General features: G+C 48.5%; 3 protein-coding genes across 4 annotated transcripts in view; 2 read left to right on the forward strand and 1 right to left on the reverse strand.

Annotated features, from left to right (window-relative positions):
* The first annotated feature begins 113 nt into the window (after nucleotides 1-113).
* On the forward strand, nucleotides 114-4,615 carry CUNH22orf39 (chromosome unknown C22orf39 homolog). The gene is made up of 3 exons (XM_055322474.1): nucleotides 114-226; nucleotides 349-516; nucleotides 3,179-4,615. The coding sequence occupies exons 1-3, from the start codon at nucleotides 203-205 to the stop codon at nucleotides 3,305-3,307; spliced, it is 321 nt and encodes a 106-aa protein (XP_055178449.1). The 5' UTR covers nucleotides 114-202; the 3' UTR covers nucleotides 3,308-4,615.
* A 2,910-nt stretch (nucleotides 4,616-7,525) lies between these two features.
* MRPL40 (mitochondrial ribosomal protein L40) lies at nucleotides 7,526-11,236 on the reverse strand. Its single transcript, XM_055321845.1, has 4 exons — nucleotides 11,061-11,236; nucleotides 10,681-10,764; nucleotides 9,197-9,355; nucleotides 7,526-7,962 (listed from the first exon to the last, which is right to left on the reverse strand). The coding sequence occupies exons 1-4, from the start codon at nucleotides 11,111-11,113 to the stop codon at nucleotides 7,638-7,640; spliced, it is 621 nt and encodes a 206-aa protein (XP_055177820.1). The 5' UTR covers nucleotides 11,114-11,236; the 3' UTR covers nucleotides 7,526-7,637.
* An 820-nt stretch (nucleotides 11,237-12,056) lies between these two features.
* Nucleotides 12,057-21,720, forward strand: part of LOC129508045 (protein HIRA) — an 89,350-nt gene continuing 79,686 nt past the window's right edge. For both annotated transcript variants that reach the window (XM_055322935.1, XM_055322937.1), the window contains exon 1: nucleotides 12,057-12,232. In XM_055322935.1, the coding sequence (XP_055178910.1) occupies nucleotides 12,196-12,232 (37 nt within the window). In that variant the 5' untranslated portion in view covers nucleotides 12,057-12,195. The remainder of the gene's footprint in view (nucleotides 12,233-21,720) is intronic.

Raw genomic sequence — 21,720 nt, forward strand, 5'->3', positions numbered from 1 at the left:
CGCCCCCGCCCGGCCCCCAGGGCCCCGCCCCCGCCCGCCCGGGCCCCGCCCCCGGGCTCCCCTAGGCCCCGCCTCCGCGTGTCACCGCCCCCGGCTGCTATTGGCTGCTCGGCCGGACATCAAGGAGGTAAGTGCGGAGTCGAGGGTGCTCTGCCCTAGTCCCGGCCCGCGAGCTGGGGGCGGGGTGCCGCAGGCGCGGGCCATGGCGGACGCTGGCGGTTGGCGGGTAAGTCCGGGGCCGCGGGGCGTGCGGAGAGCCCCTGACCCGAGGCCTCTCCCGAGGAGGGCGCGGGGCTGGGTCCCCGGGGGCGGTGCGGGGCCCCTGGCTCAAGCTTCCTGTCGCCGCAGCCGCCGCGCCCCTGCGAGGCCTACCGCGCCGAGTGGACGCTCTGCCGCAGCGCCAGACACCTCCTGCACCACTACTACGTCCACGGCGAGCGGCCCGCCTGCGAGCAGTGGCGGCGGGACCTGGCCAGCTGCCGGGAGTGGGAGGAGCGCCGCAGCGCCGAGGCCCAGGTGCGGGGGAGCGCGGGGGAGCGCGGGGGGCGCTGGGGCACTGACCGCGCCCTCCCCACCGTCAGGCCCCCGGCCCCTGGAGAGGAGTCGGCCTGGGTCCCTCCTCCGCTTGTGCTTCCTTTCTTTTGAGAAATATCAAAAATTAGTTCATCAACAGGGTTTTACAGTGAAGAAAGGAGGAGAATGTAGAGAGTTTTGGGGAAGGAAGAAGAGGGATCCCCTAACAGTGTTAGTGTCGGCAGCCCTGCGCAGGAGGTGGTATTTCTGAGGCCTTCGGGACATGGCCAGCTGGTCCCAGCCTCAACAGCCTTCACCAACCCAAGGCGGGGCACATCTAAGGAGCAGAAAGAGCCGGGTGCTTGGAGCAGGAGGGTCAGCTGTAGACTGGTAGGGGTTGAGGCTGGAGAGGTACCAGGGAGCTGGTGGACCTTTATGATATGAAGTGTTTAGATTCAGCCTAAATGTATGCTGAGAAGCATGACTTGGTTTATATCTTTAAAAGATTAGTGTGAGGGCACTGGGTGCCTGAGTCGGTTAAGCATCTGACTCTTGGTATCAGCTCAGGTCTTGATCTCTGGCTCATGAGTTCAAGCCTCTTATTGGGTGCCAGGCTGGGCATGAAACCTGCTTAAAACAGGGGTGGGGGAGTGCCTGGGTGATTCATTTGGGGACTGACTCTTGATTTAGGCTCAGGTTGTCATCTCCAAGTTGTGGGATCCAGCTGTGAGGAGTCTGCTTGGGATTCTCTTGTCTCTCTCTCTTTCTGTCTTTCCCTCCCTCCCTCTGCTCCTCCCTATCCCCCTTCCCGGTCTTAAAAATATAGATAGATAGATAGATAGATAGATAGATAGATAGATAGATAGAGATAGATAGACAGATAGAGATCAGTCTGACTGCCAGGGTGGGAGAGTGTATTTCGGAGGGGCAAAGAGACAGGAGGTGGGTCTGGTTTTCCATTCATTCAACATTCAGCAAGTATTTATCATGTTGGGTGGTCTTACAGATACAGGAATGAGAACAGAGCCCTGCCCTTCTGGCACCTTCGTTCCAGTCTGGAATAGGCAGTGGTGCCTTGGAACTATTGTGGGTGGGGAGACATGAAGAGAAGCTTGAGGGTGCAGTGCTTGCAGTGCTTATGGGGAAGGGGAAACGGGCCCCAGCAGGACTGGAGGCTGGTTAAATGTATGTGATTATTGAAACAAACTCATGTGGAAACCAAGCTACCATATAAAAGAAAATGATGACAGGTCCATTATAAGTGGAAATCAAAAAATTGGGAAAGAACTTGTGTAGCAAGAGATTTTTTTTAGAGAGAGAGAGCTCTCATACATCGGTAAGAAAATGAGGATGACTTCAGAATAGAAAAGTGGGAAAAGGGCATGAGAAAGGAATTCATTCAAAAAGAAAATCAAATGGCCTGGTATACAAGGTCAACTGACAAATGGCTTCTGCCCAGTGAAGTGTCAGAGTGCTGATAAGGGTCTGGAGAGTCAGGGGTACTTATGCAGTATTGGTGGAGTGTTACGTGTTCTGATTATCTGTCAAAAGGATACCTTTTGACTGCCTGGTTTTACTTCCGAAAGCCCATCCTAGGGAAGTAACTGGGTAATAGTGCACAGTTAAAAAATTCACAATATCTGTTGCCTCACTGTTTGTGATAGTGCAAAAACGGAAAGCACCCTAGATGCCACTAATAGACATGTAACCAAATAACTTCGTCGACCCAGTGGGGTATGACATAGCCATTAAAAAAAAATAGATAATAATCTATCTGGGCAGGGAAAGGTACCTGTATGTATGTTGCTTAGTAAAAAATGGAGGATGTACACTAGCCAGTAGGTGATTCCATCTTCAGGAAAACATGTAGCACTAACATTTAGGTCTCAGTTGGGTTGGGGAAGCTGTTAATTTCACCACAGGGACAGAGGTCTTGGAAATTTTTCATATTCTTTGCATTTGATTGCTTTTTAAATAAGAACAAAAACACTGTTTAAGGCAATACAGCAAAAAAAAATAATAATAAAAATAAAAATAAATAAAAAATAAATAAAATAAAAAAGGCAATACAGCTTGAGGAAAGACAGATAATTAGAGGAGGTGAAATTATATATAGAAAAAGGCCAGCATAATGCCTGGCACCTACCAAGTGCACCTTTCATAAGGTGCTGCCCTGTGTTCCTTCTGGGAGGAGAATGGCAGAAAAAAAGCCAGCTAGTTGAGTGGCACCTATTTTCTTTCTCATCTGGATTCCTCCTCACCTGTCCAGGGCTCCCTGCGCATGTGTCTCTTGCCTCATCCTCCCCACTGTGGCCACTCTTTCAGACTCTTCTCTCTTCTTAGCTCAGCACCATGCTGATCTCAGCAGGTAAATCTAATTAGGTCGACTGAAGGCATCAAGTCCTGAGGCCCAGAAGAAATTTTAAAATTTACTCAAATTATGGTGATCTACACAGTTTTTCACAGGAGCTTGAGAGAAAGAATGATCTAGATTTGTGCATTTTAATACAGAATAATTGCCAAGGTTTATTAGGTAGAAGCAGCCAAGTTCTGGAGTGGTATGTGCCATACACTTTGTCTGACTTGTTGGGGGTGGTGGGTGCTAAGGAGGAGGGAGGTACAAGGACCATGGGAGCCCAAGGTGACTGGGGTCTCCTTTGCATAGCGGTCCCTCTGTGAGAGTGAGCGTGCCAGAGTCCAGGCGACACGGAAGCACGCCCTGGTGTGGACCCTGAGGCAGAGCCCTCCTGCGGACTGGCACCTCCCACTGCCACAGGAGGAGAAAGACCAGTGATGAGCTTTCCAGAACGGCTTCCTCTGATCTGTTTCAAGTGGGGCTGTGGCAGGACCTGAAGGATGGTGACCAGCCCAAGCAGTCTAGTGGGTCCCTGAGAGTTTCCACTCAGCTTAGAACATGAAGCCTGAGGTCTCCAGATCTACTTGCCCACCCTGGACCTGGATTCAGGGCGCCCTGCCACTGCCTGGCTCTGACAGACAACTTCACCCACTGCACAGCTTCCAGGCTGCCAAACACCACTGCGGATCCCAATGAGCAGCTGGGTCAGGCTGGTTCATGCTACCCCCACGCGGGGACAACAGCCCTCTCAGGTAAACTCGAGTGGTAGCCCTGACCCATGTGGACACACAAATGGTTGTTCTGTGGTGAACACTCTCCCTGGTGCTGGCTTGGTGAGACTGCATTGCCAGCCCCTGGTGCTTACACGGAGCTACAGCCCACTCAGTTCCTCTGCGGACACAGGTGGGGTGTTTCTTCTTGTACGAGATAAACCTCTTGAAGACTCTGGGTTTTAAGAAATGCATACCAAAAAAAATGCATACAGCTATAGAATATACAACCTCGCATTAAAAGCGTTCATAGACTCTTGGTTTAAGAAACCCAAACCCAAAACACGTGGAATTTTGGTCTCTTGCTTTAAAATTTCCCTTGGTCAGTTTTGTAGATTATATCTAACATAGAAAATGTAGATTATAGCTAACACCATTTGGCACATTTGATTTCAAATAGAAGCTGAAAATTAAACCACAATTTAGTAGTTAAGATTTTAGATTCAGCACCTGACACTGTTCTGCTCGTAGTATTGGAATTTTGTATACTTAACACACTTGTAGATGTTTTTAAAATATATGCATATGAACCAACAAGAACACTATTCTTGAAGAGGCCTTTTTATCACTAATAAAACGATTTGGTGGGATGCCTGGATGGCTCAGCTGTTGAGCATCTGCCTTTGGCTCAGGGTGTGATCCCAGAGTCCCAGGATTGGGTCCCACATTGGGCTTCCTGCATGGAGTCTGCTTCTCCCTCTGCCTGTGTGTCCACCTCTCTTTCTCTGTCTGTCTCATGAATAAATAAGATCTTAAAAAAAAAAAATTGGCATCTCTTGACTGCAGAGCTGGCTCCATGGTGTGGTGCTGAGGGTGAGGCTGGCTGTGCTCCCTCAGGCCAGCAGGATTTTAGTACCTCCTTCACAGCTGGGCCCCAACCTGGCCACAGGCAGTGAGTCAGACATCTTTTAACTCATTCTTTGGGGCAAAATAATCCAATCAATTCAGAAGGGCATACAATAAAGAATAGACTTTGCCCTCTCATGTGCATCTTCTCTTGTGTTACCCCAAGAGTCCGCGACTGCTCATCCCTGTAAGTGATGGGGATCTGCAGATAGGACCCCAAGCCTCTCCATGTGTATGTACCTGAGTGGTGGTGCTGTGTGCACACAGGTCCCCAGTGGTCCTTCCCTATGACTCTGTGTACCTGTGAGTGGTGGGGGTGGGGTGTGCACATAGGAGCCAGGAGCAGAGGTGAGTATAAAAAGCCTGTCTCAGGGTGTATGTCTTGATATCTCAGTCAACCAAGGTATCTCCCTTGTGTCTGTGGCTACTTTCTGGAGCATTTCCAGCCGAGGAGAGAGGTAAGGCTGCTGGGAATCTACAAGCATTCTCTTCACTCTGAAACACAGGAAGGGACATTTGAATTTTGCAATCTGCATAGGATCCTTTGGGGTCCCTGGGTGGGGCTGCAGTCACAGCTGGCACAGCAGTCCTGAGGGGCTGACCTGAAGGGACCCATACTCTACGTGCTTGTTTAGGGCCAGGCCCTGCCCACCACTAACTGCTCTGTTAGGAAGTCATATTCCTTCTCTGCTGTTCAAGGAGTTCCACACTGACAGATAATCCTCCCTGCACAGAATGTTCCTACATCTGCTCCTGTGTTCACCCTTCACAACATCTGGGCAACTGCTACATGCCAGCTGCTCTGGGATTACAGTCTTGAAATGGGCAACTTGCCTTGAAGTGTTCCAGTTGAGTTTAGGGGACAGACATAAATATTTATACTTCATTAAATAAGTCTAAAATAATCGTAAGTGCTGTGAAGAAAATGGGCAGTGAGAAGATAGAGCAGTAGCTCTTAAATTTTTTGCACAAAACCCATAAGTGTTTTAATGTTATGATCTGGTAAATCTGGTACATACTTCATATACTGCATGTATGGTTGAAACAAGCTTCACAAAACAGTCCTTATCGTACGGTGTGTGATACATTTGCATTTCTATGACATTTGCAGTTCTATGCCACCGAAAATAAACCACTGTACGTGCAGCAACTTAGGTGAACTCAGGGAAATTATGCCAAGTTAAAAAATCTTTTTTTTTCCAAGTTAAAAAATCTTAAATGGATGCAATGACTTAGTTCCATTGATGTAACATTGGCAAGATGATGTAATAATAGGGAGAATAGTTAATGGTACCAAGGGTTAGGGGTGGAAAGGGGGTGTAGATGTGGCCGTAAAGGGGTACAAAGGGGTATCCTGTGGTAATGGAACCATGATTCATAGAGTTGCATGTGTGCTGAAATTGTGTAGTGCTAGACATACACACGGATGAGCGTAGACATAGTGGGAAACCGGGATACATTCTGGGCTGTAACTGTCAAGTCTCTGGGTACTGACAGTATTTGGTGTGTAAGATGTTAACACTTGGGGAGGCTGGGAAAACCACACATAGCCCCTCCCTACATCTTTATTTTCAACCTCCTGTGAATCTAACTACTTCAAAATATAAAGTTAAAATTGTTGGCTGTGATGCATGAATTGATGATATAACCTAATGCATGAAAGCTACAGTTTGAAAAACACTACTACAAAGCACCTGCAGTGGGCAGGGAGGTGGAGAAGGGCTCAGCATCTGAACCCAAACCTGGATGAAGAGGCCTGAACCTTGCAGAGGAAGGGGCACACAGGCCACAAGGAACAACTGAGTGCCATGTGCTGACAGGGGGAAGGTGGATGGGGATGGTAGACAGCCTAATGCCTGCTCTGGCTTGTGTTCCACGGAGTCCTCTGGTTGCTGTACAGAGGAGCTTACAAGCAGGAAGTGCCCACATGGCTGCTGCAGAACGGGCAAAAGGTGGCAATGGTGTGGACCTCAGACATAGCAGTGAGGCTGCAAAAAGTGGCTGGATTCAGTGTTTGTCTCAGAGCTAAAGAACTTAGGATTTTTAGTGTTTTATTCCAGTAAAAACGTTTGGTAAGTTTTTAAACCAATAGTGAACCATACACCAGGAAAACACAATCCAAATTTTTCCTCAAGGAAATGTTTCCCTGGTTTATCTGCAGTAAGGTAGTGAAAAACCTAAAGCCTTTCAGAGGGAGCAATTCAAGTCATTAGGAGAAATGGCTGTATTTGCTTACTGGACCTTTACTACTCTGGGCCGAATTATGTCATTCCCCACCCCCAAATTCTTGTGTTGAAGCTCTATCCCCTAGAACCTCTGAATGTGACTTAAAAGATGCTTAAAGAGGTAGTTAATTTAAAATGAGGTCATCATATGGGGTCCTAATCCAATATGACTGGTACCCTTATGAGACAGGCACAGAGGGATGACCCTGAGGACCCAGGGAGAAGGCAGCTCTCTATAAGCAAAGGAGAGAGGCTTCAGGAGAAACCAGTCCTGCCAACACCTTGGAGTTATGGCCTCCAGAATGGAGAAATTGCTGTTGTTTCAGCCCCTGGGTCTGTGGTACTTTGTTTTGGCAGCCCAACACACTAAAACATTTACTATTCCATACTAATAACACTTGAATAAGAACCAGGTGCCACGCCCTCCTAGGGAACACAGCAACATTAAGCAGTGTGTTCCAGGCTTGTTCCATTCTCTTCAGCTTCCCTCCCCAGCTTAAAACCCAAAGCTGGCCCTGCCAAAGATGTGAGGAAGCTCTCATGCTCCATTTGCCTAATGAGAAGGCCCTGCCTCTTCTGTCTGCACAGGCAGGTGTACAGACAACAGCACACAGGCTGCACATCCTTCACCTCTCCTTGACGTATTCTATGCCTCTTGCTGGTAGTGTCTGCCCCATACAATTGGAATCTTCCTTTTAAATGGGGAGCAGCAGAAGTCTTGGTCATCCTGTCCCCAGTATCAGATAAGGACAGCATCTCTCAACCCCATCAATCCTCAGGTGAACTAATTTTGACTCTAACATAAGACAGAGACACTTGATTAAACGTATTTATTCACAGCATGCCTGATTCTGTGACAAGCAGGCCTGTGCCCTGGTTATTCTGGCTTGAAAGGGCACTGTGTTCTGCAGACAGGTGCCTGCAGCTCTACCTCTTAAACTCCACCTGTGTGTACACCTTGGTGATGTCATGGTACCTGCCCTCAGGGGGCTGGTAGCTGGAGATTGGTGGTGTGTAATCTGGTCCTTCTCTTTCAAAGGGGAACAAATTGGGGTCCCGCTTGGTAGCCTCTTCATGTAGTTCTGGGGATATGAGTTTCAGCTCCTGCAGAGCTTCCTGCTGGGACTCAAGCATAGATGTGATGGCATCCCTCTCCTTCTCATGCTCTTGATGCTTGTACAGGGACCACTTCTTGAGAAGCACAGCTCTCCGCTCACTCTCCTCAAAGGGAAGCTCCACCTTAGGCCGCTGTCTTGGAACACACAAATCCAAAGGTATGAATTTAGGGAGAACCGATCTCACTGGCCAGATAGTCTGGGAGACTGCCTATGACCCAAGTGTCCCCACTTCCAGACACAGATGGGACTCAGGAAAAATGTGGAAGTTAGGGACAAATCAAAGAATGGAATGTTGGAGTGGTAGCAGCTGCAACTGATGCTGGAAGCCAATGTCATTTGCTTTACGTGGACACAAAAATCAGCGATGCTCTAAGAAGACCTGGTAGCACCTCCTCTATCCCAGGCTGAGACTACTTTTGGTGAGAGGTGACTGTGGAAATGTAAAGTGGTGTTATGAAAATGGACACCCAAGCCCAGGGCAGCTGTAAAATACAAAAAAAAGCACCTGCCATGTCCCACCTGTATGGCAAGGTGCTACTTTATAAATGATACACACCTTTTGCACCTTTTCAACCTTGTAAAGCCTGTACACAACACATTCCAACTATGAGCATCAGTATATTAAAGCTAGAGGCTGGGCACCTGGGTGGCTCAGCAGTTGAGCATCTGCCTTCGGCTCAGGTCATGATCCTGGGGTCCTGGGATCGAGTCCCATGTCGGGCTCCCTGTGAGGAGCCTGCTTCTCCCTCTACCTATGTCTCTCTCTCTCAGTGTCTCTCATGAATAAATAAATAAAATCCTAAAAAAAAAAAAAAAAAGCTAGAGGCTAAAGGGCAGCCTAGGTGGCTCAGCGGTTTAGTGCCGCCTTCAGCCCAGGGTGTGATCCTGGAGACCCAGGATTGAGTCCCACATCAGGCTTCCTGCATGGAGCCTGCTTCTCCCTCTGCCTGTATCTCTGCCTCTCTCTCTGTGTGTCTCTTATGAAATAAATAAATAAAATCTTTAAAAAAAAAAAAAAAAGCTAGAGGCTAGGGGTTTTCTACCACCAAGATGGAGCAGTGGCTGCAGACCCAGGCCCAAGTCTTCAATCACAGCCAAAACTCATCTTGCAAAAAAGCAACAATATGAACTGGCTTATCAAACAGTTATTTCTGAGTTTTTTTTTTTTTTCCCCATTTCAGCCTTTCAAAAGCACCACCCAGGAATGCTTTTTGCCAACTCCCACAAGACAGAGTCAAGACAGAGACTAGGACCTAGTCAGCCCATGCCCACTCACCTCTTCCTGTCACAGGCATGAAATGCAGACAGAACTGCCTGAAGGTGATGGAACTCTTTGTCCTAAGAACCTCAACCCTAGAGGACCCTTACCTTGTTTTATCCAAGAGCTTCACAGGTATAATAAAATCTTCAATGGGAATTAGCTCCTGGCTAGCTTTCTCCAGTCGTCTGATCCTTTTTTTCAAACGGTCCTTTACTGCTTGATCTTTTTTAGGATCTACCTTTTTCTTCTTTCGTAGAGGTTCTGCTCTAATGGATAAAGCAAACGTTAGACATTTTCCTCTTCAGTCTCACAAACATCCTGAGACATGGCACTGGGTGAAGTGCCGGGAACTCATACTATGGTCTCCACTGGGAAAAGAACTATGCGTGGGTCTAACCTCACACACTGAGTGTGAAAAGGAGATGGCCTCCAGCCCAGGGTCCTTGTGAGAACTGTGTGAGCACTGTCAACCCAAGAAGAGCTAGAAAACTTCATGGGGCATCAGGGTATAAATTAAGAATACATACTCATCTTGAGCATTGGGTTCAAAGGTGCCTTGGAGTTGCAATGGAAACTGGAAATACCAAGCTGGCAAATTAGAAAATCATTACTCACACTGTAAACAGATTTGTGATTGTAAAAGTGATTTGAGTAAGACTTAGTGTAAGAAAAGTGACTGGCATGTCCCTGTGGACTTTTCAGGATTTCTTAACAAATTTCCATGTCCTAAAGCACTAGGATGTCTGAGGTACTCTCAGGAACATATGTTCTATGGTAATAACATACTATTAAAGATGAGTAAATCCTCAGGGGCACCTGGGTGGCTCAGTCGGTTAAGAGTCTGCCTTCTTCTGGGCAGCCCGGATGGCTCAGCGGCTCAGCACCTGCCTTCGGCCCAGGGCGTGATCCTGGGGTCCTGGAATTGAGTTCTGCATTGGGCTCCCTGCATGGGGCCTGCTTCTCCCTGTCTCTGTCTCATTAATAAATAAAATCTTTCAAAAAAAAAAAAAAAAAAAGAGTCCGCCTTCTGCTCAGGTCATAATCCTGGGGTCCTGGGATCCAGCCCCACTGCTACAGGTGGGCTCCCTGCTGAACACCAGTTGGCTTCTCCCCCTCCTTCTGCCCCCCCCCCAAACCTGTGCTCTCTTACTCTCTCAAATAAACAAAATCTTTAAAAAAAAAAAAAAATCCTCTAGCATCAAGACTCAGCTTTGTCAATCAAGTCCCTAAGAAAGCATCCAGACTCCCAGGTGGAAAATCTCATCCTTATGCCTCTGCCGACCTCTCCAGGGAATCACAAGTCCACGCTGTGTCCTCCAAATCATACAACAGTCCCTTTAAAACTAATTTTTATTTAAACCATTTTTACGTTTATTTTTTTGTTTTGTTTTCTGACTACAGGCAGCAGCACTCCACATACAGAATGCTGAAAGACAGAAAAGTATCCATCTGAATTTACACAAGAAACTTTCATGGTAATTAATTCTGCAAATCCAACGTGCAGGGGTGTTTGTTCTGTGCACACGCACATCGGTCTCCCGCTGACCCCCCGCCCCAGGCGCCAGAAGAGGTCAGGCCCAGGGCCCTTTACCTCATGGGAATGAGCTCCCAGAAGGACAGTAACGCAGCTCGCTGGTGGGTCTCTCTCATCTGTGTCTGCCAAGGGCCCAAAAGCCTGAAGGACACAGGAAGATATATAAATACCCGATTCTCCTCACTACACAGGAAAAGAGGAAGCAATTATGCTACCCCCCCCCCCCAAGACCTGGCGCCCTGGTCACCGCTGGATGTGACAAGGTCAACGTGGGAGCCCTCCCAAAACTTCCCGCCCCCTCGAGAGCCCTTGGGCAGGGTCCCTGCTCGCCAGGGCCCAAGCGGACAGCGCCAGCTCCCCTCTTAGATAAAGTGGTCGAGGCGTCCGGCGAGAGCGCAGGCGAGGGGCCTCGCGACCCCGCTGGCGGCCGCACTCACCCGCTCCGCAAGCGCAGAGCACGAGCGGAAGCTCCCAGGGCCGCGACGGCCATGGCCCCTCCGCCGCTCTCCACAGGTCGCTTCCGGGCGCGCGCCCCTTGGCGGTCCGGCCCGCAGCGCCCCGCGCAAACCTCCGGCCTCGCTGTCGGCCCGCGTTCGCGCGTTCCGGGGGCGGAACCCGCCCCGCCCCCGACGTGGCCCCGCCCCGCACGTCCCGGCGGCGCGCGTCACGCCCCGAGCGCCTCGGACCTCCCGCGGCGCCCTCCCTCGGCTTCCTGCGGGCAGCCGAGAGCAGGACCCCACCGGCCGTGGCTCTGGCCGGTCGGTGGCGTCCCCGCCAGGGCCAGGGCCCCGCAGTGCAACCGGAGTGGCCGGGGCCGGTGTCCTTCTGGGTCCAGGTGCCCACGTCTGTGAAAACGGCCCCGATCTTCCATAAGCGCGCTCGTCTCGGCCTCCCCCGTGACCCCCACCCTGGGTGCTCATCCCCCCACGTCTGTCCGAGCCCAGGGCCGCGGTCCCCGCAGGCACAGCGTCCAGCTCCGGCACGTGGCCCGGCCCTGGCGAGACGCCCAATAAACGCGTACCGATGAATGACGGAAGCTAGCTCAGGAGTAGGACTGGGAACCGGCGAGGTGGAGCTGGGGCGAGGCCGTCCGCGCCGTCCCGACCCCGCCTGACCCCGCCGGCCCAGGCCGCCGCTCGAGGCGCCGCTCGCCGGCAGTCCTCCTAGCTCTCCCTTTGGCGGCGGCCGCGCCCGGGGCGCGCCCCCAGCGGAGCCGCCCCGCTGTGCCCCGGCCCGTGGAGGAGCCCGGGCGGCCCCGTCCGCGCGGGGAGCGGTTTCCCGCCGGGGCGATTTGGCAGGTGCGCGCCGTGACTTCCGGCGTTGCCCGGGAGCCGCCGGAGGAGGAGCGGCGCAGGGGATGCGGCTGTGGCGGCGGCGGCGGCGGCCGAGCGCAGGGGGCGGCTGTGGCGGCGGCGGGGGGCGCGGGCCGGCGATGGCGCGGCGGCGCTGAGGGCGCGGGGCGGGCGGCGGCCGGAGAGCGGCGCGGGAGGAAGCGGCGGCGGTGGCTCCATGGCCCGGGCGCGCTGAGGGACGCGGCTCTCGCCTCAGCCCGGCGGCGGCGGCGGCCGAACAATGAAGCTCCTGAAGCCGACCTGGGTCAACCACAATGGTGAGTGTGCGCAGGGGTCGCGGAAGGCCGAGCCCGGAGTCGGGTCGGGGTCTGCGGGGAGGTCCGAGCGGCGCGCAGGCCCTGCCCGCCTCGCCCCGACGCGCCCGGTGCCCAAATTGCGGGGGGTCGGCGGAGCGGACTTTGTCCTCCGCCCGGGGCAGCCTGCGGGCACGGGCACGTGCTCCGCCCGGCCTCGGCGAATCCGCCCGCACGCCGGCGCCTGCACCGGGCCCGCGGTCGCCCACCCGTGGTCCGCGGAGGAGCCGCGGCCTGCCTCCGGGGAGCGGCCCTGGGCGCCGGCCAGCGCCTGCCACTCGTCTGCATCCGCCAGGATGTGCTCGGACGGTCCAGGGGCCGAAACCCGGGGCCGGGCCCCACTGTGGACCCTCAGTGGTGGGGTGAACACCTGAAACCAACCCTGCTGGAGGGGCTGGTACTGCCATGGCCGAGGCCTGAATCCGGTGACGGTGCCCCCATTTGGGGACTTGTGGCTCGGTCCCCGAGGTCCCCCAGCTGAACGAACCACTTTTATGCTGAGCTGAGATGTCCTGAGGGTGTCTTGGGTTGGAGCCCCCGGGCAAGAAGTGATGGAGAGGGGCCTCCCAAAGCACACCCCGGAGAAACAGACTTCCCATCTTGTGGCTGAGGACAAATCAGCCCCCCAGACTGGTAGAGCAGTTCCTCATAGTTGTACTGTGTTGGCACAGCTGCTGCAGGAGGTGGCCCTTGCTCCCCAGGGAGATGGGGGGGGGGAGAGGAGAGAGAGACCCTGATTCTGTCTTGTTCCTCATTTCTACTTTGCAGCTCGACTAGAGGGAGCTAGTATTTTCTTTGAGAGCAAGTACAGGCCCCCTTTTAAGACATGTGTAGCTTTTTAGTTTTGAACTTAATTCTAGGATGCGTTCTGCTGCTGCAACTGGATTGAACTTCTATGTTGGTTCAGTCACATGTGTTCTCTCCCCTTCTGTCTTGGTTCGTGACATCTCTCTCATTTTTCAGGGTCCAGATGAGGTTACAGTTTCTGTTAACATTCCTCCTGTTTTATTCCACTAGATGTGCCCTGTCCCTGTGGGTGTACTTTCCATAGGCCCCCCTCCACCACCCACTCCCTTAGGGCAGGGGACTGCCTCATTCCCCTCTGTATTCCCTGCTACATTCAACAATACCTCTGTACAGAGGATCTATGGTAAATATTGGTTGCAACCGGTAAGCTGAAGTTTTTGTAATTTACACACACACAGGTAGGCTTACTGTGCATGAAAGCAAAAGTGCAACTTTTGCAACTTTAGTTGCATTTTTTCCTGTACCTGACTTCCGAGAGCTTTTCCTGATGTGTAGTGTGTGTATCTTTCCCTGGAGAACTGGGCAAATGTTCAGTAATTATAAATTATGGTGCTCGTGAGTCAGAAAAGGAAAAATTTTGCTCAGTAAGTAAAGGTCTGAAGGAATTTTTGTTTTTAAATGCTTGGTCTAGATCATTTTTTTAAAGATTTACTTATTTATTTGAGAGAGAAGAGGAGAGGGTGCGAACAGGGGGGAGACGCAAAAGGAGCCCAAGAGAGAATCCTCAAGCCGACTACCCATTGAGCACAGAGCCAGATGAGGGGCTTAATCACAAGACCCCAAGGTTATGACTGGAGAGGAAATCAAGAATCAGCCACTCAGGGACACCTGGGTGGCTCAGAGATTGAGCGTCTGACTTCAGCTTCAGGGCGTGAAGCCTGCTTCTCCCTCTGCCTATGTCTCTGTCTCCCTCTGTGTGTCTCTCATGAATAAATATATAAAATATTAAAAAAAAAAAAAGCCGCTCAACTGACTGACCTGCCTAGGAACCCCATAGATCAATTTTTGTGTGTAGTCTACCTTTCTTCAGTCTCTCTTCTACCTCTTGCCATAAGCTCTTCCATAGGACACAAGTGTTATGCTATGTAAGCATAAGTATGTCAAGATGCTTAAGTGATTAGGTACAAATGAGTGAGAGTCTGCGACCGAAGCAGCAGCCAAACATCCCAGCCAGACAGAGTGGGTAGAGCAGTGGGCCTTGGCGTCTTGTTGCTGCAGTCTCTCCGTGGTCCTAGGATGGAACAGGATGGTATCTGCTCTGCTTTCTTCATAGTATAGTTGTGATCTTTGGTTGCAAAGGTAGACACAGAAGTACTTCCCAGACTCTAAAGTGCTTTAGAAATCTAAGAGATAGTAATAAAAGAAACTGAGTCTGGCAGGATAGGATTTAACTTTCCTTTCTTTTAAAATTTCCTAAAATCAGCCTCTGTCTCTTCAGGTGTTCAAAAGGACTGCCAGGGTAAATTACCACTATCTTGAAGGACATGTTGATGATCTGGGTCACTCCTGAGCAGTCTCTTGAAGACTGGTAAATAGTTGGAGCTGCTGGAAGCAGGAGCTGCTTAGCCAGAAACCAGAGTTGTGGGTAGTGGCCAGTGAAGTCACGCTTATTTTGGATTAACAAACCCCTAAGACCATGGTGCTGTGGAGAGTGCATCATCGCACTTTTTGGCTTCTTGACTCTGCGTTCAAGTCTCCTGACTCGTTATGTGGCTGAACATACTTTTTCTGGTGTCTGGGACTCCCAAGAAGGAAGGAGCTGAGAGCCCAGCATTTTCCCTGTTCTGTCAGAATCCATTCAGCCATAGTGGAGAGGCCAGCTAGAATAGAGCAGGCTAAAGGCAAAGAAAAAATTACCTGTTGGGGTGTGAGCATACTGTCAGTTTCCATTTTCCTGACCAATAATAGTGGCAAGAACTTTCCTGTAAGGTAGGGTTTCTCAGCCTTAGCACTGTTGACATTTTGGACCATATAATTGTTGTGAGGACCATCCCATGTGTCTGTCATAGGATGTTAGCATCCCTGGCTTCAACCCGTCAGGATACCAGTGCCACTACCCCCACACACACCCAGTTGTGACAATCAAAATGTCTCCAGATGTTGCCAATATCCCCTGGTAGCTAGAATCAGCCCCAGTTGAGAATCACTGCTCTAAGGTGATCGGTAAGTTAATAAATCTTCAAGTTGTTACATCACAGCAAAATGAGCCTTGAACATGGAATCAGACTGGATTCAAGATGCCATCATTTATTGGCTGTAAATTCTTAGGCTTGTGACTTCACTTCTAGGCCTTGGTAAAGTTGAGGAAATATAAGATTTGTTCCTGTGCTTTCATTCTGTAGCCAAATATAAAAGACAGTCTTAAATTAAGATGCACAGTGGGGATCTGGGTGGCTCAGCAGTTTAGCACCTGCCTTTGGCCCAGGGCGTGACCCCGAGGTCCTAGGATCGAGTCCCACATCGGGTTCCCTGCATGGAGCCTGCTTCTCTCTCTGCCTGTGTCTCTGCCTCTCTCTCTGTGTCTCTCATGAATAAATAAAGTCTTTAAAAAAAATTAAGATACACAATAAGAGCTAATGATATTTATCACTTATATGGAAGTTATGTGTGCTAGCCACTATTAACACATATGCCTGTTTTACTCTGTGTTCTTGGATATAGTATTCCTTATATACTTATTTTTATTTTAGGCTTGGCCAAAATAAAGTGCATTTCTAAGTTAAGTCCGAAAGCGAATGAATTTTGGTTGTAGAAAAAATTAATTTAGAAAATTTCATTGAAGTCAGCCTGGGTGGCTCAGCGGTTTAGTGCCGCCTTCAGCCCAAAGGCATGATCCTGGAGACTTGGATTAAGTCCCACATCAAGCTCCCTGCATGGAGCCTGCTTCTCCCTCTGCCTATGTCTCTACCTCTCTCTGTCTCTCTCTGTGTTTCTCATGAATAAATAAATAAAATCTTAAAAAAAAAAAAAAAAGGAAATTTCATTTAGATTCATGGTTCTTCCCATCCCTGGGCCTTTTCTCCTGAGAGTTTCTGGAATTTTTCACTCCTGGTCAGACAGTGTCTGTGCTCAGCTTATCAGGGAAGCCCATTCTAACCAGAAGAACCAAACTGAAAGAACTCTTGTCCTCCTTTGGCCTCTGGCTCACACTTTGATGGCATTGTTGTAAAAAGGCATTTGGCAAATTTTCAACACTGGGATAATTTGTCAGTTAATCACATTGCTTTATGGTGTGTGTTTTTCCTCCTGCCCTGTAATTGGATTATTTCCCCCCCTACTCTGTGTCTTTCTAGAAAGGATTTCAAGACATCTTTCTGAGACACATACTGATGAAAATAAATAAGCTTGAAGGGGCAATGCAGGCAGTGTGGTACAATAATGAAGTCAGCAGTGGGTGTGGAAAGGGCCTGCACAGCTGCTAGAGGGGTACTGCAGACCTATCTCTGAGAACAGGCTGGGGGGGGGGATCCTAATGGTGATATTTTATGATTGCAGTGGTCATTAAGATAAGCTTTGCAGTTTGTCTACATCAGGGGTTCTTAAACAGGCCAATATCTGGAAAAATGTTTTATTTTCACAACTGAAGGGGTGTGCTACTGGCAGATAGAGGGCAGGTCTGCTGCTAAACACTACAGCATATAGGACATTCCCCCACAATAAAGCTGGCCTAAAATGTCAGCGGTGCCGAGGTTGAGAAATCCTGCTTTAGACAAGAACATCTTTATCATTGTTTGCCATTTCGTGTATTCGTGTATTCCAAATAGATTATAAGCTTCTTGAGGACAAGAATTTTGCTTTTTATTTTGGAGTCAGGTAGTCTTGAGTCTATCTGTGCCCTGCTCCTCACCAAATATGTGTTACAGAAGGTTCTTTTTCTCTCATTTCCTGATTTGTTAAATGAAGCCAATAATACCAGCCTCACCTGCTACCTGTGAAGGCTCAGAAAATCTGAGCTCTCTCATGCTCTCTCTCTCACTGAGTCATGCCTGAAGACAGTAGATTGATTTTTTTTTTAAAGATTTATTTATTCATTCATGATAGAGAGAGAGAGAGAGAGAGGCAGAGACACAGGCAGGGGAAGAAGCAGGCTCCATGCCGGGAACCCGACACGGGACTCGATCCCAGGTCTCCAGGATCACGCCCTGGGCCAAAGGCAGGCACTAAACCGCTGAGCCACCCAGGGATCCCTTTTTATTTTATTTTATTTTATTTTATTTTATTTTATTTTATTTTATTTTATTTTATTTTATTTTATTTTATTTTATTTATATTTTATTATTTTATTTTATTATTTATTATTTTATTTATTTTTGTATTTTATTTTATTTTATTTTATTTTATTTTATTTTATTTTATTTTATTTTATTTTATTTTTTTAGATTTTATTTTTTTATTCATGACAGGCACAGTGAGAAAGAGAGAGGCAGAGACACAGGCAGAGGGCGAAGCAGGCTCCATGCAGGGAGCCCGACATGGGACTCGATCCCGGATCTCCAGGATCACACCCCGGGTTGAAGGCGGTGCCAAACCCCTGGGCCACCAGGACTGCCCATGATTTTTTTTTCTTAAATGACCAAAATTCCTCATGAAGATTCAGAAGAAAAAGGGTGGCATTTTACCCTAGATAACACACATGTGGATCTTCTGCTTCTTAATGAACAAAACTTTGAACCCTTCTGGAGAGAAGGCCTGTGGTGATCAGAGGTAAATAAGGCTTGTATGGAAGGCTGTGTTGTAGGTGGGAGAGAAGGACAGATAGACCACATTCTAGAATACAGGGCAGGTAGAAACCCAGAGTTACACAAAAGTGAACCATGATAGCTCTAGGGACAAGGGCCTGGTTTGTCAATGTACCTAGGGCTGAGCCTTGATGGGAGGTGGATTGTGGTGGTAGGAAAGGCACTGCTGCTGTGGAAGTGTCAGAAGCAGAGGCCCTGGGAGGGTTGAGAGCATTTTAGGGAAAAGAATAGATGAAACAAACAGCAAGAGGTTTAGAATACCTCTGGCAAAAAGAAAACCCATTTAGGTCAAAGCTCATTGCTTTTGAAAGCAATACCTGCTTTGATGCATTAACCAACCTAGGACAGACCAAGTCATAGGGAAGTTGCCCTGTAATGAGGGACAGCCAGAAGAGGCAGTGAGCCTCATTTGAGGGCCAGGAATAGACCTTCATAGGAACTGACTCCAGGTCTGCTGCATTGTCCCTCAGAAGGTCCTGCACAGAGAGGCACTCAGTGAATTCACCATTCAATGAACAATGAGTACAGATTGTGTGCCAGGGCTAAGTGCTGGAAATGTAGCAGTGAACCAAGCAGCATATAGCAGGATCTTTTGGGGAACAGCATGTGATGATGCATTCTAGACAGACTGGGAGGGCTATTTGCTGGAGGCATCTTGTCTAAGTGGACAGGTTGATGAAGAAGGGGAGCTCACTAGAGAGAGCAACAGCAGACATCATAAACAAGACCAGTTGCAGAGAGCATTAGATGGGTTAGGTGTGGGGAGAGACAGATAAGGAGTGCTGTGGTAGGGGTGGAGGGTGAGAGAATTTTAAGTAGGGAAAGCCTGAGTGTGAAGGTAACTTGAGCAGAATGTCACAGGAAGCAGACTCTGAGAGAGGCTTGTGTACAGGAAAACTATTGAAGAGTGCTGGAATCAGGACTGGACAGGAAGAAGTTGAGCTGTAGTGCAGAAGTGCAACAAAAGCTGCAGCTGACCCTTTTGGAGGCTCTGCAGCTAGTCCTTGTGACTGTCCTGAATTGGGTGAAGGGCCAGGGCTTTCTATAGCCACACCCACAGTCATTGGGCCCAGGCTGTCCTAGGGAGGAGACCTGACCTTGCTCAAAGCAGTTCTTCCATTAGGGTGGGTCCCCTATGGAGAAGAACTCCCCTGGGAGTTTTCATAGGCTGCCAACACTCCTGCAGCTGGGGGCAGGTGCTTCATTCCTGGAGGGAAGGGCCCTGGCCTAGTACCACAGCATCCATGCCAGGCCTGATGGAGGTGAGGAAGGAAGCTATCTGAAGGAGGAGCATTCCCGCCAGAGAGAACACCCAGAACGTGCCTGGTGGGTTTGAGGAATAGCATGGATGTCTCTGATTTGGAGTGAGAGTGGAGCAGCAAATGGGCAAGAGCACTAAGAGTTGAGGCTGGAGAGAGCTGGGGATTGACTGGGAGGACCTGGTGTCTGTTAGACTTCAGTTCCCAGTTCCATGTGAGCAGAGGAGTAACGTGGCCTGACTTGACTATTACAGATCCTTCTGACTTCTGCACTGGGACTAAAATGGGTGTGGGGGCAAAAAGAGAGCTGGGAAACCCATTTAAGAGGCAGTTGCAATGATCCAGGCAAGAGATGACTGTGGTTTGGACCAGGGTGATGGAGGTAACTGTGCTGATGAGAAATGGCTGGATTCTGTATTAGTGTATGTATATTATTTTTGCATATTTTATATATTTTTAATTATATAAAATTAGGTACATAAATTATATAAATATGTAAGTATAGTTCACATAGTGAAATGTATAGACAGTTTGTATACGATTTGATGAATTTTGGCAAATACACTCTCTAACTCATTCCCACCTCAAGATATGGAATGTTTGCACCTCTAGAAAGTTTGAGTTATAAACATACTGTGAAGGTAGAGTCACCAGGGTAGAATGTGGGATGTGAGATGGGGTGGCTCCTGGGCAAAGGGCAGCATTGTCGTCCAGTGAGATCAGTAAGAGAATAGAACAGATGGAAAGGAAGAGCCGGGATTCAGTTAGACAAGGTAAGCCAAATGATGCCACTACATGGGGCCTCCCTCTCCCAGTGTCCTGTTTGATAAATGGCTTCTTCATCTTCTCCCTTTTGAAAACACTGGAGCTCTATTCTAGAGATATTGTTAAGGAATAGGACAAACATCTACATTTTTGGCTAGAGACAATTGTCATATAATTATACTAGGATATGTCTTATGGTGTATGAGTGGATCTGGATAATGAAGCATTTTGTGATCAGGCATTTAGAATTCTTATTATCACAGTAATAACTTGTTCAATTTAGGAAAAACTAGAAAATGCTAAAACTTTTTATATGGTCCTTGAGACCATTTGGAAAGAAATAACTGAGTAACTTGGTGCTTTTAAAAAAACACATTTTATTTAGTGTACATACCACAATGTAGAAGTATCTAGATTCTTTAAGATCTTAGCCAAATCCCTGATACCATGACAAATTCAGTGTTTTTATTGTATAGCCCCCCTTCAGATCGCATTGCAGGTATAACTGGAATAACTAAAATGTTGCTGTGCATTTTCTACTTAAAAAATCCTGCAGGTTTATTTTTTCCTTCTTTTTAAAATTGAGGTATAATTAACATATAGCATTAATGTTAACATAATGATCCCGTATTTGTGTATCACAAAATGATCACCACAGTAAGTGTAGTTAACATCCATCACCATACATAGATACAGAATTTTTTTCTTGAGATGAAAACTTTTTTTTTTTTAAGGTTTATTTATTTATTCATGAGAGACACAGATTGAGAGGAGAGGCAGAGACATAGGCAGAGGGAGAAGCAGGCTCCTCGCAGGGAGCCCGATGCAGGACTCTATCCTGGATCCAAGGATCACGACCTGAGCCAAAGGCAGGCGCCCAACCACTGAGCCCACAGGAGTCCTGAGATGAAAACTTTGAAGATTTACTTTCCTCAACTTTCAAGTGTGGGATACAGTATTATTAGCTATAGTGTTACTTTCTTAATTGTAAACCAGTTAATAGATTTCCAGCCCCCATAGAAATGTTTTAATTGCTCTTAATTTTTTAAAAAATATTTATTTATTTATTCATGAGAGACACACACAGAGAGAGGCAGAGAGACAGGCAGAGGTAGAAGCAGGCTCCATGCAGGGATCCCGATGCCGGATTCAGTCCTGGATCCTGGGATCACTCGGAGCCGAAGGCAGACGCCCAACTGCTGAGTCACCCAGGTGTCCCTGCTCTTAATTTTCTAATGGAAACTGTATAGAAGAGATGATTATGTTTAGAGAACTCTATTTTGCAGGTAACTTTTAAGGAATATCTCTGTTCTGCAAAAGTAAAGGAGAAAAAAGTATGAAGAAACAGGTAGTGACTGTTAGCAAAACTTCCTAGATTATGCATTGGCAAATGCTGCAGGAGAAGTGATTAAGGTTTATAAATGGTATGTCTGTAACTTTCTTTAACTTCACTTTGTGGCAAAACACACACACACTAAAACAGTTGCATGATTGCTACACACACACACACACACACACAACATCACACACACACACACACACACACACACACACAACGGTTGCATGATTGCTACAGCTTCCTTCCTGTGCTGTGTTTTGAATCTTTCAGCCACCTGATACCTATGAGATGTCATCATGGTAGTGCTTACTTGAGGAGACTGGAGAAGTTTTGTGGTTGAAAGCAATAGAGATAACAGCAGCAGATGGCTTTGTGAACCAGCCAAGGAAGGCCATGCCTCCCATTTGCAGGTGCTTTGTGACATCTGAGTCCTCAGTTCAGGAGGTGAAGACCCTGCCTTTCGAAGATTGGGATGCTAGCGACCCTGAAGGTGTTTTTGAATTTGGGGCCTCTGGTGCAGACTTTCTCCAGCAATTAACAAGT

This window comes from Nyctereutes procyonoides, unplaced genomic scaffold (genome assembly GCF_905146905.1).
Source record: "Nyctereutes procyonoides isolate TBG_1078 unplaced genomic scaffold, NYPRO_anot_genome, whole genome shotgun sequence".
NCBI classification, from domain to species: Eukaryota; Metazoa; Chordata; class Mammalia; order Carnivora; family Canidae; genus Nyctereutes; species Nyctereutes procyonoides.

Coding starts and splice junctions, on each gene's coding strand:
- CUNH22orf39 (XM_055322474.1), top strand. CDS start 203: ATGGCGGACGCTGGCGGTTGGCGG. Junction 227..348: donor CGGACGCTGGCGGTTGGCGG/GTAAGTCCGGGG, acceptor CTGTCGCCGCAG/CCGCCGCGCCCCTGCGAGGC. Junction 517..3,178: donor GCCGCAGCGCCGAGGCCCAG/GTGCGGGGGAGC, acceptor TCCTTTGCATAG/CGGTCCCTCTGTGAGAGTGA.
- MRPL40 (XM_055321845.1), bottom strand. CDS start 11,113: ATGGCCGTCGCGGCCCTGGGAGCTTCCGCTCGTGCTCTGCGCTTGCGG. Junction 10,765..11,060: donor GCTCTGCGCTTGCGGAGCGG/GTGAGTGCGGCC, acceptor TGTGTCCTTCAG/GCTTTTGGGCCCTTGGCAGA. Junction 7,963..9,196: donor AAGCTCTTGGATAAAACAAG/GTAAGGGTCCTC, acceptor GTGTGTTCCAAG/ACAGCGGCCTAAGGTGGAGC.